Source organism: Haliotis rubra, unplaced genomic scaffold, assembly GCF_003918875.1.
Source record: "Haliotis rubra isolate DU_JTF1 unplaced genomic scaffold, ASM391887v1 Scf350, whole genome shotgun sequence".
Taxonomy (NCBI): domain Eukaryota; kingdom Metazoa; phylum Mollusca; class Gastropoda; order Lepetellida; family Haliotidae; genus Haliotis; species Haliotis rubra.
This window is the reverse complement of record NW_025767025.1, coordinates 863884-882095: the sequence shown is the minus strand read 5'-3', so window position 1 is coordinate 882095 and position 18212 is coordinate 863884. Positions and strand designations below refer to the sequence as shown.

Sequence of the window (18212 nt, the reverse complement as noted above, 5' to 3'; positions counted from 1 at the left end):
AATTGGTGGTTGTGCTCTTTTCCGGAGCAGAACTCTAAAACCGTTCAATGTTTTTTCACCAAACTTGGCACATAGATAGATTTGTTGGTGTATTTGTGCCTTTTGGTAGTTTTGGAATTCTGAATAAAATATTTTTGGCATTTCCTTGGCAACAAGTTTGACTTAGCCTGAAATTGGTGATAGTGCTGCTTTCTGGAGCAGAACTTTAAAAACCTTTCAATACTCTCCTTCCACCTTTCTATATACACACCTAAATATTTGACATAATCATAACTCGTAGATATAATCATGAAGCGTATTTTGCTATTGCGGGGGATATTGATGACTTTGTCTTCTTGTTACTTTTGCCTTGAGAATGGTTCAACTTGAAGTGAGAGCGTGTGAGGTGGCACTCCGCAATATTCCTGTGAAATGTTAGAGCAATAATTCAAGTTGTGTTGTATTTCCACACACCCTCAGTCAAGTGATTGAGCCTGCAAAATCCAGTCGACTTTAATGACCACACAGGTTTTAGTTCTTTTGACTTTTATTACTAGAAACAGTGACTTCTTGGAACACAATCCACCTGGGACCACAACTGGCTAACACTGAAGTTAAGGGCACTTATTTAAAATACACATTATTTATTTATGCATATCTCCAGATGCCATTAAATTGTGTATCAAAACAAAAGATACTAAATTATCTTATGATGATTAGTAACAAACAATTGTGTTTTCATTAGTGTTGCAGAGAAATCAAAACAATTTGTGATGCCTACTTCATGTGTTTCTGCATATCAAACACTTTCCTCGGCTAACACACACGATTATTTAGCCTATTTGACACTCTGAGATCTTAACTGCCTGGTGAAGTTGAGGCTAAGTATGTTTTTCTTAATTATTTACCAGTTCTGGTGTCCCCCCGCTGGAATATTGCTAAAACCATACTCACTCATTCACTTAATTATATGAGGAAGTGCACAGATCATCTGAAAATGGACTTCATCGTGGTGGCATTCAGATAATCAAGTCTGGAGGAGGGGAACCAGTGACTGAAACATCTAAACCATTAGCAGGGGCGGATCCAGGATTTTGGAGAAGGGGGTGCACAAAAATCATGAAGTCTAAAGCTTAGGGGGATATGCTTCTCAGGGAAAATGTTTTCCGGGAAGAGGGGGTGTGCACCAGCTAGCCACATTAACACAGTCATCATTGGCTAATATGTTCTAATGCCATGACGTTGCAATTGTTGAAAACACGAGTAGTTGCGGAGAACGATGATCATGCTGTTGATCACTGGATTGTCTGGTTCAGACACGATTATTTACAGACTACCGCCTTACAGCTGGAATATAGCTGTGTACGGTGTTAAACACACCAACCAACCAATAAAAACAAGTGAACTGCGAATGATTCGAGTGTAAGTTCCTGGGAAGATGGACCGCCTCTGTGGTGTAGTGGTTAGAGCGGAAGGTCGCGGGTTCGATCCCCGACTTCGTCATACCAACAGACGTTAAAATATGGTACTTGTTGGTCCCTGCCTGACGTTCGGCATTAATGGGTACAACAAGGACTGGTCGGCTCGGAGTCAGTATAATGTGTCTGAGTAGGGTATTCATGCTTCACTGCGGCATGGTATCTCTTTAAAACCACCTTCAATCTGGGCTAGTACAAGCAGCTACACATACACATACACATGCATGCGCGTCGTCATATGAGCAAAATATTCTCAAGCAATTGACGTTAAACCCAATTTCACCACACCTCACCTCCTGGGAAGATGTTTACAGCTCTGCATTTCAAGAGAATTAAGATCATTACAGAACGTTGTAACCAGAAATGGTTGTTTGTTGGACATGAGCTTTTTAAATACGAATGCTGTGGCAGACATATTCCAGCTCCGATTATAACATCTTCGGAAAACCCCGGTGTCACCATCGGTGGGAAGACACGTGTGAAGTTTCAGCTTCTTTGCTTCTGAGTTGGTTCAGGAGCATGATCTATGATGTAAGGTCAAGTACAAACTGGGGTGGCGTCGTCGGTAGGAACAAGTTCGTTTTAGCTTCATTGGTTCCTGATGAGATGTGTAGGTCCTAGCACGGCCAATGCAGCCACATTTGATTAATAAACATGGCTTGAACCAGAGACGTCTCTGCTTAGACAAACGTTTAATAATGTGATTACCTCGGTCCCCAACTTGCAGATTTTTCAAACATTTCTGATCTTTAATCATAGATGCCTACCAATTTGAAGTGTTACAGTTTGAAAATCCTTGATTGAACTTAAGCCCTCTCATCGTAACAAACATTCATACGAAATCTATGACCGACAGGACCGTGTTACATGGGTTTTCGCGTGTGATCAGCATTCTGCCTTTGTAAAGTGAATATCTGGAATATGCTTTTTGAGAATCGTGTTAAATGGTATTCAGAATCCAAGGGTGAAAAAAAAGGAAATTTGAACAGTACGCATGCATTGTTTGTTAAACGAAAGATGAAAAAGTATAATCTGAGTTGTGCCTTGAAAGCAGAATTAGATGACATTACACTTAGATAGTGTGCTGGAAGTCAAGATCGTCCCACTGCATGGCGGCTACTATCATTTGACATGAGCATTACTTTCAAGATTGCTTGTTTGGGAGTTAATAATTAATATAATATTCTCTCTCTCTCTCTCTCTCTCTCTCTCTCTCTCTCTCTCTCTCTCTCTCTCTCACACACACACACACACACACACACACACACACACACACACACATACATACATACATACATACATAATAAAAATAAGTGATGACGTTACGTTTCCACAAATCAGCCAGCATAAAATCGTTAACTGTTAACGTACGAAGTGTATATGTTCATCGGAGACAGCCACAGGCGATGTTTCTCGCATAGTATATTTTTAGGGATCGTTTATAATTTATGGCAAGGGGGCTGATGATGATTTTTAAATTATTTTTATTTTTATTTTTATTTGGGGGCACTCATTTTGTTCTGGGGAGGTGGGGTAGGTGGGTCATCAATTTTGTACATAAAAATATTACACAATTATGCTTAGAATTCATGGGAGGGTGTGTGTGTTTATTGATGTTGTACATGACATGCAGGAGGGTTGGATCACTTACTTTTTACACAAATTTCCCGGCCATACTTCTCCATAAAAACAGGGAGACTATATAACGTTGTAGATTATCCCTGATAAAAATCATCATCACTCCCACCCCGCCCCCTACCCATAAATTATGAACGGTCCCTTATTTAAGATATGCAACAACTCTAAATGTATAGAAAAGGTGTGGAATTTTCTATACGAATATATTATGATACACGCACCAACTTCGAATTCCCTAGTCAGGAACGTCCGACAGTGTTATAATTCTTTCCGTGTGCTTTTATTACGACGTGGTCCGGTTCTGAATGTAATATGGCGAGCTCCGTATATTTGTGATTTCCGGTGTCAACAGTTCAGCTGTGGTGATCCAGTTCGAAGACCGTACAGCACCATCAAATCGGTATATATATATTACAACAGTGCTTCGGACTTTGTAGGTGAACTTTTGTGAATGACGGGGCGGTGGGGTAGCAGTACTAGCCTAGTGGTTAAAACGTTCGCTTGTCAAGCTGAAGACCCGGTTTGATTCCCCTCATGAAGGCTGAAGCCAGGGGTCGTTGTCGGCACAGGTACTACAGATATGTACCCCAGGTACGTTTCTGTATACAGACTGGTACCCTAAACAAAGTCAAACTACAGAAACGTACCCGGTACCCTAAACGACGGACGAGTCCATATTCCGCGACCCAATACCGAAACCGTATGTAGTTATTCCCGTTCAGCTGATTGCGAGTGGTGTAGGTTGTGCACCGTGAAATATTCGTTATACTGTGTATGCTCTTATATAACGCAATCAAATGCATCTAATACAACAGTATGACAGTTCCGATCAAGAAAACTCCACAATGCAGAATGGAATCGTCCTAGGGTACATTTCTGTATTCTGATTATGGCCAGGGTACATTTCTGTATACAGAAACGTACCTGGGGTACACATCTGTAGTACCCGTGCCGACAATGACCTTTCAGCGGTAATGTGTGTGAATCCCATTTCTGTTGTCTCCCCGCCATGACATTGCTTAATTGCTGGAATGTTGCTAAAAGCGGAGTAAAACTAAACTCACTCACTCATTTTGTGAATGACAACAGTAGCACAAACCACTGAATGCAGCAACACCTTATGTTGTCAGCACGAGCCCAGAGCGGCTGTGTTCTTGAGTCAGGGTGGTAAATACTGTACACATTTGAACGCGAACCGGATTGAGTGACACAGGGATGAATGCAACCCCAACTCACAGCCTACGAACAGGAAACTAATCGAAAGGCCTTGCTTCATTCCCTCATTGATTGGTAGTCAAAGTCAAGATCAATTTGAAAAAAACCCTGAGCATTTGAAGAAAATCAACAGTGGATTTCAGTTTTCTTTCTTGAGCTGGTTGTTCCTGTGCATATCTCTTGTGATGACTTTATTGTACATGTGTCTTGTTTGTATATGTGTATCTGTACATTGTACATACTGTCTTATGATTGTCACTTCAAATGAAATGCACTTCTTATTATGATGCATCGTGTTCTAATGACATTAATGTTATTGATATTGTAAGTTAAACATGCTAGCGCCAGTAGTTGTTAGGAATATCTTATGTCATATTCCATCCGGGTTATCCGCGTCCTTCTTCCGGTGCGTGTTTTGTAAACTCACGTAATAAACCTGTCACGGGTCAAGAAAGCTTTGACTGTTTGTGCTTCCTAATGGCGTGGTGGCAGCGCTGATCTTACCACGTCTTCAGAGGTACTTCACAATATAAGTGAACAGTCACCCGCCTTATATGAAGTGTGTACGGCTCAATTAACCGTTCGAAACAATGGCTAACACACATCATGCACCAAAACAGTGGTGTTTGACAAAGTCAGAAATGGTGAACTCTTTCAAAAACTGGAAGCAGAACATTATTTATACACTTTCTCTTGACCCAAACTTTGCTCCATTCATTACTGGTATTGATTGGGCTAAGAAAACATGTGCAGCTCCATTACATGGCTTCGAAGATGATGGTAGGGACGTTAGGGGGGCACGCACTGCACAACAGAAGGTTACCATGCTTGAGCTCTTGCTCGGACAGATAGCCAACTATTGTCCTCTCATATCAAGAAACACAATTGTTAAGAACTCCACCTCTGTTGATGGGATATGTAGGGATTATTACACTTCATTTTTCATGACGGCCTTGGTCAGATATGGGTGTCTCGGGATGATATTGGCCAATATATGAAAAATGAGTAATCTTTTTATCAATTAATACCTGCCTAAATTAAGATTTTTTTCAGTTACATGTTTTTTTTTTTATCTCTTTGTCCAAATACACATTGTTTATTAAAAAATAAATAAAGACGCTAGCTTCCTTTCCCCGGCCATGATCAAAGGATGATCTAACATGAGGTCATCTCTATGACGTCATTCTTGATGTGATGTCATTCGATTCATTAAGGTTCTGTGACGTCGTGTACAAAATTAACGGGGAAGATATCGATATCTTCCCTCCTCTCAGCGGGCCGATCCTGCCCATATTGGGGTGGCAAAAAAAGTCCTGTTCAAGGAGACCACCAACCAGATTTGATGATTATTATATGGACTTTTAAATTCCCTCCTTCCCGTTACACTTTTCATGGACATTTAAATTCTAGTCAGGCAGTTAACCATTTCAGTATTCATACCGTTAAACAATCGCTTTTTGTCCAGTTCCTCATTCTCAACTTCATGAGTAAAGAGAAGAAAAAGTGGCCCCACCAGTAGTTGTTAGGAATATCTTATGTCATATTCCATCCGGGTTATCCGCGTCCTTCTTCCGGTGCGTGTTTTGTAAACTCACGTAATAAACCTGTCACAGGTCAAGAAAGCTTTGACTGTTTGTGCTTCCTACTGGCGTAGAATGATGTTGTTGACATATGGGTATAAGAAAGAACGCCAGTGGTATACTGGCTAGTGGCACTGCGTCAAGCAGACAGCACATACTACAAGAAACAGGCTTGGTCATGATGACAGGCAGACAATCTCATGGCTTCCTTTCTTTGGCTGGGTGTATTCTGTTCCACTACATGGGACTAACATGTATATCTTCCAGACCTACAAGTCCAAATAAACATCATTATATTATTATTTCTTCCTTGCCAGGGGCGCTGTAGTACAGTATGCCACAAGTTGGCTGGACCTGTGTCAAGGTAAGAGGACCCATGTTTATGTATTGGAATCTCAGTTCTCCCAGATTTAGTTTTTTCGGTTTATCATACCAATGCCTGTGACTTTTGCCAAAGTTGTAATTATCACAGACCTGAATCAGTCCGGGTTTTACTCCCACATTAAGTTTGGATTGCTGGGCTATAACTGGAATTAAAGACAAAACCTATGCCAGTCACTACTAAAGGTGTTGAGTAGCTTTGGTCTTTCAGCACGATATCTTGGAAAATTGTGTGAAACTGAAAAGTAGGATTGAAGTTTCATATGTACAAGGTTGGTGGTCCTGAATTGATCGGCAGAATTTCTGATATGTCATGTACGAGATGTGCATAGTGACGATTTACAATCTTATTGACTTCTTTCCAGTGTGGTGTTCATAACTTCAAGAAAAGAGATAACTGTTTCAAGTGCAAATTTTCCAGAGATGGTGAGATTTTATTATCTTCTGGCATGGAGTTCAGCGCATTACAAATGGACTCATTGTTATTATTACTGAATGATATGTTTTCAGCATTTTAAGGCCTAACAGAACATCCAAACCTATTTCCACAGATAATTTAACTGTAAAGAAAAAAGTTGAGAAGTCATTGTCAGGGAATGTTTACAGATGCCTGAATTAAATACGCTGGAATGTAAAGACTATATTTCTTTATCCGTCTTGTTTCAGAATCTGACAAGACAAACGACAGAGATGGCTTTGACCAAGTAGGACTTAATCCATGCAATAGTAAGTTATATCAACATTTACGAAATGGATTTTACATTCAAATAAGCACAATCAACAGTACATCAACAACATAGCAGGGCTCCAGATAATTTTTCAACATCAGGAGTACGTACTCCTTATTATTTCAATACAGGAGTACTGAATAACCTTAAGAGTACATTTAGAGTACTGAATGGGATTTAATGGAGTATCAGTAATCTTGTGTTTCGTTTCATATATACACGACAGCATTGCAATAATCAATAAAACAATACATATTCAGATGAATACGTCTATAAAGGATTCTAAGACCGTACACCATTGCTGTGGTGCGTATCTGCTACGTTTTCTAAATTATTTCCTACCGTATCGTGCTTTTTTTATATCCGTACATACGCCGATACGACCCTTATCTGGAGCCCTGACATGGTACTTATGTGGTTTTTATGATTATCCCTTTTTGGGGTCCAAGGCTGGAATTGTGCTTTCAGCAACAATTCAGTGTCACACAGAGAAGAAGTTGCAGATGTTTGTATGTTAGGTGTTAAGTGTTTATATTATGTGAGAGATACCAAGGGACACAACTCAGGCTACTATCCAACAAATCTGGACAAAGTTGGTCCCAGTATAGACATCACATTCATTTGTATGTCTACATCAGTGTATGAAATAAGCCCAAAACCCAGCCACATATCAGGGCTGGTAACTTCAAAATGTTACCAGCCCAAAATGGATTTAACCAGCCACCAAAATATGGTGAATTTACTCTGATGTACATGATGTATGGAACAGCTAAAGTTTTACCAGACCGTTGAGCTGGCCAGCTGTAAATTTGGACCGTCCGTCAGAAATCAAGCCCGTCTCAGACAGGCCTTATTTCATACACGTCTACATGTTTTGTAAATGTACGGATGAGTGAATTTGATGTTTTACTGAAGGATTACTATTGGGCTAACATAGTGTACAGATAAAAATAAGAAAATGTGTTTGTGAGATATTTTACTGTTTGAAGTGAACCAACACCAAGATTATGTATTGTGTTACCAGATGTTACCAGATATTTGCCCAATGCTTCAACGTAAGTGTTAGTATCCCATTTGACTCATTTTGTAATCGAGTCCATGTTTTTCCACAGCTCTCATATTTCGAGGTCTTGATGCACTTACAACAGAAGAGTCCCTTGACGTAGCATTACGATTACAAACAAATCTCCAGTCTAAGAATGTGCGCATCATTCGAGACCCAGTCACAAACACATCCAGGGGCTACGGGTTCTGTGAGATGAATTCCATTCAGGAATCCACGCAAGTTACAGATTTCCTGACTCAAAACAATGTTCCTTTGGAAGTAGATGGCAAACAAGTTCTCACATCGTATGCAAAGAACACTTTCTCCACTGTGTGAGTATATTGTGATAGAAACACAAGGGTTGAAAGCTTATGATGAAGAGTTCAGATCCTGATTCATCCTGATTCTTTGGTACAATATCCATGTCCAAAGCTGTAAAGTTTTAACAGTTTTCCCACATGAATTACTTTCTTCACACTGAAGCTGATGAAGTGAAAGAATGGAAACACTGATCATATACTGTTTTACCAAACTCATCTCACGCTCAAACTGTATTAGACATAGCTCCAACATGCATTTTAAATTTGCCACTCCAGCAATTATTCGTAAGTGATTTTGCACTGGATCATATATATATATTTACGTATTCAGCAGAAAATCAGCTAATTTTTTCATCAGTGTCTGCAAGTTGCAACATTATCCCTGAATATTTTGTGAAGGGAAAGTTTGGAAGCTTCCTTGCTGCTTGTTTGTGTGTGTTGTTGATGTTGGGTTGATCTTTCTTAGTGCTTTTTTCTTTCAGAATGGCAATTTTAAACAGTTCACTTCAAAATCGGGTAGGTAGGAACTTAATAACAAACTGAATTTTCTGTTGCATTTTATATGACAAATGATGTTTCATAATGCTTTTATGTAAGATAATCACAATTTTTATTTTGAGTTCTACCTTCTTAATAATGTACTGTACAAGTTTTTTTTGGTTTTTTTCTTTGTTTAATGCTGCACACAGAGCAATTGTCCATTTTTTTAAACATCCAACTCTCCTGTATGTTGTAGGCATCGGACTACAACAGTCAACAAGTAGCTGGAGCTGGACAACCAGGTAGCGAGTAGCCAGATGTCTTTCACATGGCGGTTCAAGGGAGAGAACCCTTTCATATATATTCATAGCATACCACTACTAATGAACAAGTCTCTTCACAAATGGCAAAATCATGAAAACTATCCAACAACTTGGGTAAAGCAAACTATATTTCTTAATCAACAGTTACTAACCCACTGGGCAATGGTTAAAGCGTTTGCTCATAATGCCCGAAGACCCGAGTTAGATTCCCCACTGTTTGTGAAATAATGCTGACAACCCCATTATTCACTGATACACAAATCTTTGCAAGTGTCTTGTATGCTATCATTTCAGGTTAGTGAGAAGATGGTATAAGTTGACCTTCTCCATACTTTTATGTGATCAGGGTTTTTTCTCGCAGTACAGTTTCTTAGTAATATTGCTTTGTGTCTTGCGATGCAAATGATTGCATATATTTTGTTCGTACTTCTCCAGCGGACTCTACAAATGCTGCAGCAGCAGTTGCCCAGGCTGCTATTGCTCAAGCCAATGCTGCCAAGAACTACAACAAACAGGTATTTGTCTAACATGGGAATAGCAGCCTGATGGGCTGCATTTTTCATGTTATGAGTCTATTAATAAAATATAAATATAAATTTTCCTTAATTGATGTAAATAGAATTGCTATACCACCTTTCCAATCCGATCCCATCTCACAAGGACTTAATTTTTCATAGACGAAAATGAGGGTCTTGGTATAGCCATATATGGCCTGCTACCAACACATCACCTTTATGGACAAGCTTAGGCCTTATTTTGTTTTGTACAATGTTCAACACTTTGTTTGTATTGGATTTGGTTGGCTTTGTTGTTTCAAAGCCTCACTCAGCAATATTCCAGCTATATGGCGTGGAAGATATCTGTCAGTCAGTCAGTCCCTGAGCCTTAACATAAACAAACATAGTGGGTACATCAACCCATGCTCGAGGGACCAGTGAACCTTAATGTTAATTTTGAATTGTTTGGAAACAGTCGGTACCGAATCTTTTGTAGCCATCGCTAGATTTTGCTGACAAGAAAACATATTTAGAGTTATCTCCCTTCCATCGATTTGCATTCGCAAAACATCGGTAAATTCCGTACATCATACGTGATCCAATGTTATTCGAGATAAAGATTTACTACCACAAGTACAGAATGAGTTGCCATTGACAGCGGGTACATTGAAATGTACCTCGCTTGTAAGCGGGGTACATCTAAAATAATAGAAGAGCGCTCAGCCAATCAGAAAGCGACATTTATGTGTGAGGTAAGATAATTATTCTTGTTCGAATTTCTTCCAGACACCAGGTCCTAAGAAAGCTGAGCCAGTAGTTGAACAGCCAGCCACCCCACCTGCTAGAAACAAGGAAGTCCTAGCATATCGTAAGAAATAATTCCTTGCATAACCATCTCTTGTGTACCCTAAACAATTCCATCTTGTTGCATTTTATGTACATTATCTTGAATATATATTAATTTAAAGGTAGTCCAGTCATAAGCAAAAATTTCTTTTGTTAGAAAAAACTTCTTTCTTTATTCAAATTTTGTGATTTTGGAATAGATGAACTCCTTAGGAGCATATTTTAGAACTGCATAATATCGAGCTCATTTCTTGGTAGAAATATGACATTGACAGGATTCATTTGCACATTTTATTCCTAATGAGACCAAATGGTTTGCAATAGTAGTCAGAAGTTGAACTGTGGATGGCATGGCTTGACATTTCTAAAGAATTTCTTGCACAAGTTCCATATATTCCCTGAAAGCTGTGTTCCACCTCATTACAGTGGCTCCAGATGTGTCCACGTACCAGTTTGATAAGACTTCAGGATATTATTGCGATCCATCAACAGGCCTCTACTATGATGCCAGTTCACAGGTATTTATCCGATGTCTTAGACAAATGATATGGTTATGTGCTGGTTGATAATGCAGGATATGGAAAGGTTCTCTCTGTTTTTGACATGAAGCCCATTTCTGGTGTCTCCTGCTGTGATATTGCTGGAATATTGCTAAAAGCAGTGTAAACAAACTCACTAACTCTGTTTTTGAGGGATTTCAACCCAAGTTTGATATGATTTTTAAGTTATAATTCAGTTTAATAAGGTTTATAGACTGTTTTTACAAACCGCATATGCCATGTTTATTAGCAAATTGATATTTAATGTTCTAAGATGCTTCGGTAAAAGATCAAAGGCGCCGACAATACTTTATCAGACGATAATGTGCACTTTGTGCATTACGTCACAATGCAATTGCGTCATTGAACCATTCTAGTCTGCCCCCTCGTAATCAAACGTACCCCTGGTAACCGACATCATGATGCATGTCACTTGTCATCGCCTCGTACAGCCTCCTACAGTAAACTGTTCCGTAGCACCCAGTTTCTTGGTTTGCAGTTGCTTCACTCGGCTAACATCACTGGTGGAAACATTACGTTTATTTTCCAAGGATATAATGTCTCAGTTTGACTCACAATTGAACAGCAACACAGCAATGTTCGCAATGTTTACATTCCCACAATGCTTCCCTGGAATGTTGCGTGACTAGTCAGCTTCAGCTGGATGATTACGTTGGTAGTAGAAATGCTACGTTCATATTGCCCCATATGGTTAACAATAATCACAGACGTAATTAAAATAATTTGGAGAAGATATTTAACCCGAACCTAAACCGTCGTCAAACTGTTGATCGTTTGTTTTTTCTGGTAACGCCCACCTTAACGTAGGGGGACAGATGCGTCAATAGAACAGCGCGTCTGTTAGCCATGAATGAGGATTGTTAATTTAGATCACTGACACAGTCGCTTTTCTGTTTGTTTTCTGCCTTAGATTTATCATCGGTTAGTATTAAATTTGGCATCTTAGAAATGAAATACAGATCGCTCTACCACCATATATAGCGTAATAAAGCCCACTGTCGCCCTGAACTATTATAGTTAAAGCACGAGGAAGTTTGCATTTTTTGAATGCACATAAGGGACAGTTCAATTCTCCTGCAATCCAGCTTGCCTTGATATGAAGCTTGAACATGTTTGAAAGCATGTGGTATTGTTGTTTGTTTGTTGATTCAGTTTTTGTTAAAGAGCTTTGGGACTAAAATAGAGTGAGTACGGTTTTACACCACCATTATTAATTTTCATGGCTGGAAATGACACCAGAAATGGGCTTGACACGTGTGGGGAGCCACAACCGTGATATGTGAACTTCATGACGTGTAGGCTATGAGACTGTCATTTTATCCAAACTGAGGCATGCACGTCTTCTTGAAGTTTTAAGTGCCCAGGTCAGAACTGGAACTAAGAGATATCAAGCCCTTAGTTACGCTGCCAGCAGTACTATTGAAAGTGAAAGTGAAAATCTTCAAATGCAATTTGAAGATGGTAAACAGCAGTATATAGAAATGTCTATCTATTGTTAGCATTTTATGAACATCTATGGCATTGTAACAAACAATGTAGCACAATTTCAACATTGCTAAACAATTTATTGTCTGCCATATGATGGTAGACGTTTCTATTCAATTTGCTGTATTTCGTAGATGTAATGGACAGAGAAGTATCAACCTTGTCAAAGAACGTTATTCAGATTACATTGAACAGCATTTTATCTTACAGGTCTCCTGCCCAGTTACGTCCTGCAGTGTTAAGCTTGTGTGGCTGGAACTGAGGGACCATTGGTTCAGTGTCCACAAGCCTACCATCACCACATACCGCTGTCCTCATCCCAAGTGTCAGTTTCAGCCATCTAAAAACACCATCCCTTCCAAACATGGCTTCACAACACACATATACAAAGTCCATGGAATCAGAGGGAAGCAGCATGATCTGCTGCTGAAACTGTCCAAAACTGAGACCAAGGAGAACATGGACTATGTAGACCCTGGAAAAGCTGTGTGTCCTCAACCAGTGAAGGTATGCACAGTGAGATATGCATCTCAGCTACAAAGCACTGGTAAACTTGGAATCTGAGGAACAGTTACAACTTCTTGAACTTGACCTGATCAAGTGAATACTAATGCATTGCGTGACCGTGTCACAACTGGTTGAGTCTGTTATTGTGAAGGGGTGCACCTTTGTTAGTTGATTGTCAACATGTCCAAACACAAGCCGAGACAAGGTTGCTGTTTGACATCTCAGTGTCGAGAAATCATCAGCAATGTCCTAACTTTCTTTGAAAATGAAGCTACAGGTGGTTTAATGTTTCCGATTCGGGCTTTTAGGTAGCAAGCAGCAGCAACAACTGGTGTTTCCAGTGAAATCCTAATAGAACAAGAAAGGAAAAACTTCCCCTATTTAATGAAGTTAGGCCAGACCGATTTTATTTCTTGTTTTACGAAGTTTTGTCTTCAGAAAACCTAAAGGCTGGAGGGAAAAGAATAAAAAACAAAAATCACCAGTCACAGTAATATTCCTTTTAAGTGCTAAAAGTATTTTATTTTTGGCAATTTATGAAGTGTATATGGGGCAAAAAACAATTTTAAAAAATTATTTTTTGTATGTTTACATTTTTGGCCAATAAAAAACATGTGGTTTTTATTTTTTGAGCGGGGAATTTTTTTTTTCATTTTCTTATTCTTGAAAAAATATGACGGCGGATCCGTAAAACAAGAAATAGAATTGGCCTGGCCTTAACTTGACCTGCCGTTTGTGCCATTTGACCTCCTGGTTCATGCACATGTAGAGTACCTCAGGTCAAGCTGAACAAGCTGTACTATGTGCAGTGCGGTCATTGTTGTTATCATTGGCCTCCGTGGTGTAGTGGTTACTGTCCACCCGGAGAGCGGAAGGTCGCGAGTTCGAACCCCGGCCGCATCATACCAAAAGACATCAAAATATGGTACTTGTTGGTCCCTGCCTGGCGCTCGGCATTAATGGGTACAACAAGGACCAACAAGGACTGGTCGGCTCGGAGTCAGTATAATGTGTCTGAATGGGGTATTCATGCTTAACTGCGGCATGGTATCTCAGTGGGCTAGCACTAAAAAACCAGCTTAAGTCTGGGCTAGTACAAGCAGCCACACATACACACGCATGCACATCGTCATATGAGCGAAATATTCTTGAGTGCGACGTTGAACCCATTTCACCTCACCTAACCACAATGGCAGGGAATGTTGCTTGTGCTTTCACTCACAGGTCTTTCTGAACCACACTTTCGAAATTGCTGGAATATTGCAGACAGTAACTACACAAGCCTTGTTCCCTCAGTTGTGACTAAATATTTTGGTTGATGCCCTGAATTCAGAATTATTGTGGTTGAATTTGTCATGCATAATTTACTGATCTTCCAAAAGTCGTGCCTTTTGGTCTAATTATGTGAGATGTGTGTTCTATGTACCAGTAACCAGTACAACTGACTTAGTAACCACACACAGCCTCATTTGTCCATTTTTCTAAGGTGTCGTCTCCTTTTGTTGCAGGCACATGGGCCTATATCCTCCACTGGAAAGACCCAAGTGAAAACTAAAGCTGGTGTAAAAAGAAATCTTCCAGCCGCGGTTGAAAGTACACCGGCAGTTCCAGGACCAGCCAAACGTAAAAAGCACTGGAACCCCAATTTAGTCCAAGTGAACACACTTTCTATTCAACAACAACCAGTCAAAGATGAAAAGGGAAACACAACATCCACAAGAACCAAATCATCACCTCCACAAGCATCAGAACGTACAACTCAGTCAGCCCCTAAACAATCACCTCGACCAGCACTTCAAACAGTAACTCAGAAACTTGTTCAACCAGCAACTAAAGAAAAAACTGAATCAGAACATCAGCAAGCATCTGAACCAACACCCCAGCTAGCATCTGAACCAGAAAATCCTACAGCATCTGAACCAACAACTCAACAAGAGACTGAACCAGAAAATCCTACAGCCTCTAAACCAACACCAGAGCAAGCAACAGAATCAGAACATCTGCCAGAATCTGAACCAAAACCTCAGCAAGCAACTGAACCAGAAAGTCATAAGTCATCTGATCCACAGAAAGAGATGTCTGAAGCTACACATGAAAATAATTCAAACGTTGAAATGCATCCCTCAAATGTTGACGAGGATGCTTCAACAGCAGATGTGTCGGTTGCAGGAAGCTCGGAGGTGATTGAGACAACTTTGCCTGAGGAAGGAGCTATTGACCCAGGTCCTATCACTCAAGTAATGGACATATTGGAAAAAACTGATATTTCTGATGTCATTCCTGCATTGTGTAAAGAAGCTAAAAGCAATTTAACTCAAACTGAGGAATGTTCCTCAAGCTGTGTCATGACTTCAGCAAGCAGATCAAGTGTGTCGTCTGTCACAGAGGGTGTCTGTCAAGCCAAAGAGAAGAAAGAAACACACATCAGTGTATTGGTCAGTCATCAGACAGTCCCCTGTCCCCAGGTAAATCGGACAATACCTGTGTTAATTGGTCGACAGACAGAAAGGCCACCAAATTCTGTTTCAAAGGGAAAGAAGCTAACAAAAAATGTATTGACAAAGATTGTGACTCCTAGCTGCCAGCCAAGCACTCATGTCAAGGAAAAGACAAGTCAGAAAACAGCAATAAACACTAAGGATGTCACTCTGTCTCGAACCCAACCAAGCAGTAGTCCCAAGGTAAAGAGGACCCAAAGAAACACTGTTTCAAGTGTCCGACAACCGTCCAGGCAGTCAAGAGGCAGCAGGAAAGATAAGGAAGCTGTAAAAGCTCCTGCAGCTGCTGATGATGGTCTCTTCAGTGGTCGGTCAAAAGGTATCAGGAAAGGCCGAGGCTCTGGTGCCACTCCGTCAAGACGTCCAAGAGTCATTGAGGTCGCTCATCCCTCAAGTGTTCTTCCAAGAATGGGGGTTACAAAGGAAGAACTGAAATGTTTTATGTCATGGACACGTGAATACATTGTTATCCTTCAAAAGGCTCGTGAAAAGGCATCAAGACAGCTCGTGACACTTACTGAAAAAGAGTAGATAACTAACTCACCAAGATGCTATGTTTCACCATTGAAATACCACACGGCATACTTTCACAGAGACTTTTCATTGACTATAATTGAATGTGTAATGGTGAGAACTGTTGGACAAGCTGAAGAGACAGCTGATAATTTGACTTGTCATGATTTGCCTTCTCATGTGCATTAGCAAATTAATTGTATTGCAATATATTGTATGCAGTCTGTATAGTGACTTGTATTGCAATATAGTGAGAGCTGAAGTGTTGCAGTACATATTGTAACACATAATGCAATATGTATCTTTGAAAAACATATTGCAGTATACTGGTAGTACAATGCAGTCCGAATTTATATCAAAATGAATATCTGCCATTAAGAGAACTTATTTTATGCAATGTAAATGTAATTGAGATGATTGTGTATGGAAAGGGACTAAACAGATGTTACTGGATGTTTTGACAAATTGAAAAAGGATTATTAAATACTTTAATGAAAATGCTTTTTTTCATATTACTAACCATTGAAAACATTCTAATGAGTCTATTGACACACTACAGTTGGCATTTACATCCACATTTCCAGGATTCAGCACTTAATAATGTTATGAAATCTTTTGTTTCTTCAACCTTGCCTCATGGGTGACTGGAAAGTCCCATCAGTATATCCTGTTGACTTACTGTTGTAGGGGTTTCCATGTGGGGGTATGACAGCTAGATTTTTGCTCCCTACATGGAAATGCAAAATTTAGCTTTATTGGCTGGATAGAGGGTGCTTGATACCACTCATGGTATTTGGATAACAAGGCAGTATGAACGGAGTTAACATTACCGTGGTCTAGGGCATTTCATGGATTGTCACATTCTGAAAGTTATGGTAATCTTAAAATCTTGTGAAAGTTCCAAAATGCAAAGTCCCCAAAAATATTGAACTTTTTGTTTCCAAAGGCAGATCAATGACGGAAGCCCTGATTCAACGCAACAGTTTGAATTTTAAAAGAGTTCTCTCAAATTATAATAGTTATGTTGAAAAGATTTGTTCATGGAATAAGATTCGTTCCATGAAAAGTTAAAAAGATCAAAGTTTTGTTGTATTTTACGGCCTCTCGAATTTAAGCACAGGGCTTAATTTCAGAAAAAAATTATTCTTAAATGAAAAGGGTCAAAATCGAAATTAAGCCCAGGGCTTAAATACGAGGATTCCCGGTACCAAGATATCTAAATTTATTACCCACGTGGTGAACGTATGGGTAGTTGCATACTAATCTCGTACGTCACACGAGTGTCGTATCGCGTTGACCTGTGTCGTAACGACTTGACCTGAGATTCTAACGATTTGATTGGATAACCGATGACCTCTCAATTAGGTCACATTCTGACGTAACTATTTATTCATTCTTAACAAACACGTGAATTCATTCATTCTACAACTAAAATGCATTGTGGGAATGTAAACATTGCGAACGTTGCCGTGTCGCTGTTTAATTGTGAGTCGAACTGAGACATTATATCCCTCGAAGAACATAAACGCAATGTTTCCACCAGTGATGTTAGCCAAATGAAGCAACTGCAAACCAAGAAACGGGGTGCTACAGAGTAGTTTACTGTAGGAGGCTGTACGAGGCGATGACAACTGACGTCGGTTGCCAAGGCAGTGACGTCATTACAGTGTGACGTCATGCAAATATTGTACTACAGTACAAAACTCTTCCGCAACCTCTTTATGAAACCGGTTTCGGTTTGAAACAAAAAAGTAACAAAAATACGCTATTTTGTCAATTTAATGCATGTAAGAAGTGGGTAATAAATAAAATACCACACTCGGTCTCATTACATACAAATTATACGAAACTCGTGACCTTCCTATGTTATCTGACCTCGCGTTCGCTCGGTCAGATACCATAGGAAGGACACTCGTTTCGTATAATTCGTATGTAATGAGCCCTCGTGTAGTATTCTCTATTTATTACCTACGTGGGCGAATATCGGGGTTCATATTTTTCATAAGATGCCCTAGGGCAAAATATCACTTGTCATGGTGACGTAACGTCATGAACAATGCTATGACATCACGTTTCTTCTGTGACGTTGCGTTCTATATGCGGCGGGTAGCCAGCCTATGTTTGAAAGTAGATTTTGGT

General features: G+C 39.7%; 1 protein-coding gene across 3 annotated transcripts; it reads left to right on the top strand.

The window, feature by feature from the left end:
• The first annotated feature begins 3307 nt into the window (after window positions 1-3307).
• On the top strand, window positions 3308-16571 carry LOC124285045 (proteoglycan 4-like). 3 transcript variants are annotated; one of them, XM_046721190.1, is made up of 12 exons: window positions 3313-3495; window positions 6208-6254; window positions 6637-6697; window positions 6938-6997; window positions 8112-8376; window positions 8847-8880; window positions 9101-9146; window positions 9603-9682; window positions 10451-10532; window positions 10937-11028; window positions 12766-13062; window positions 14571-16571. In XM_046721190.1, the coding sequence occupies exons 2-12, from the start codon at window positions 6225-6227 to the stop codon at window positions 16089-16091; spliced, it is 2568 nt and encodes an 855-aa protein (XP_046577146.1). In that variant the 5' UTR covers window positions 3313-3495; window positions 6208-6224; the 3' UTR covers window positions 16092-16571. The 3 variants fall into 3 exon arrangements, with proteins under 3 accessions (XP_046577147.1, XP_046577146.1, XP_046577148.1); XM_046721191.1 differs by lacking the exons at window positions 9101-9146; window positions 9603-9682 and having other exon boundaries at window positions 3308-3495; XM_046721192.1 differs by lacking the exons at window positions 3313-3495; window positions 6208-6254; window positions 6637-6697; ... (1 more) ...; window positions 9101-9146; window positions 9603-9682 and having other exon boundaries at window positions 8214-8376; window positions 8831-8880.
• The last annotated feature ends 1641 nt before the right edge of the window (window positions 16572-18212 follow it).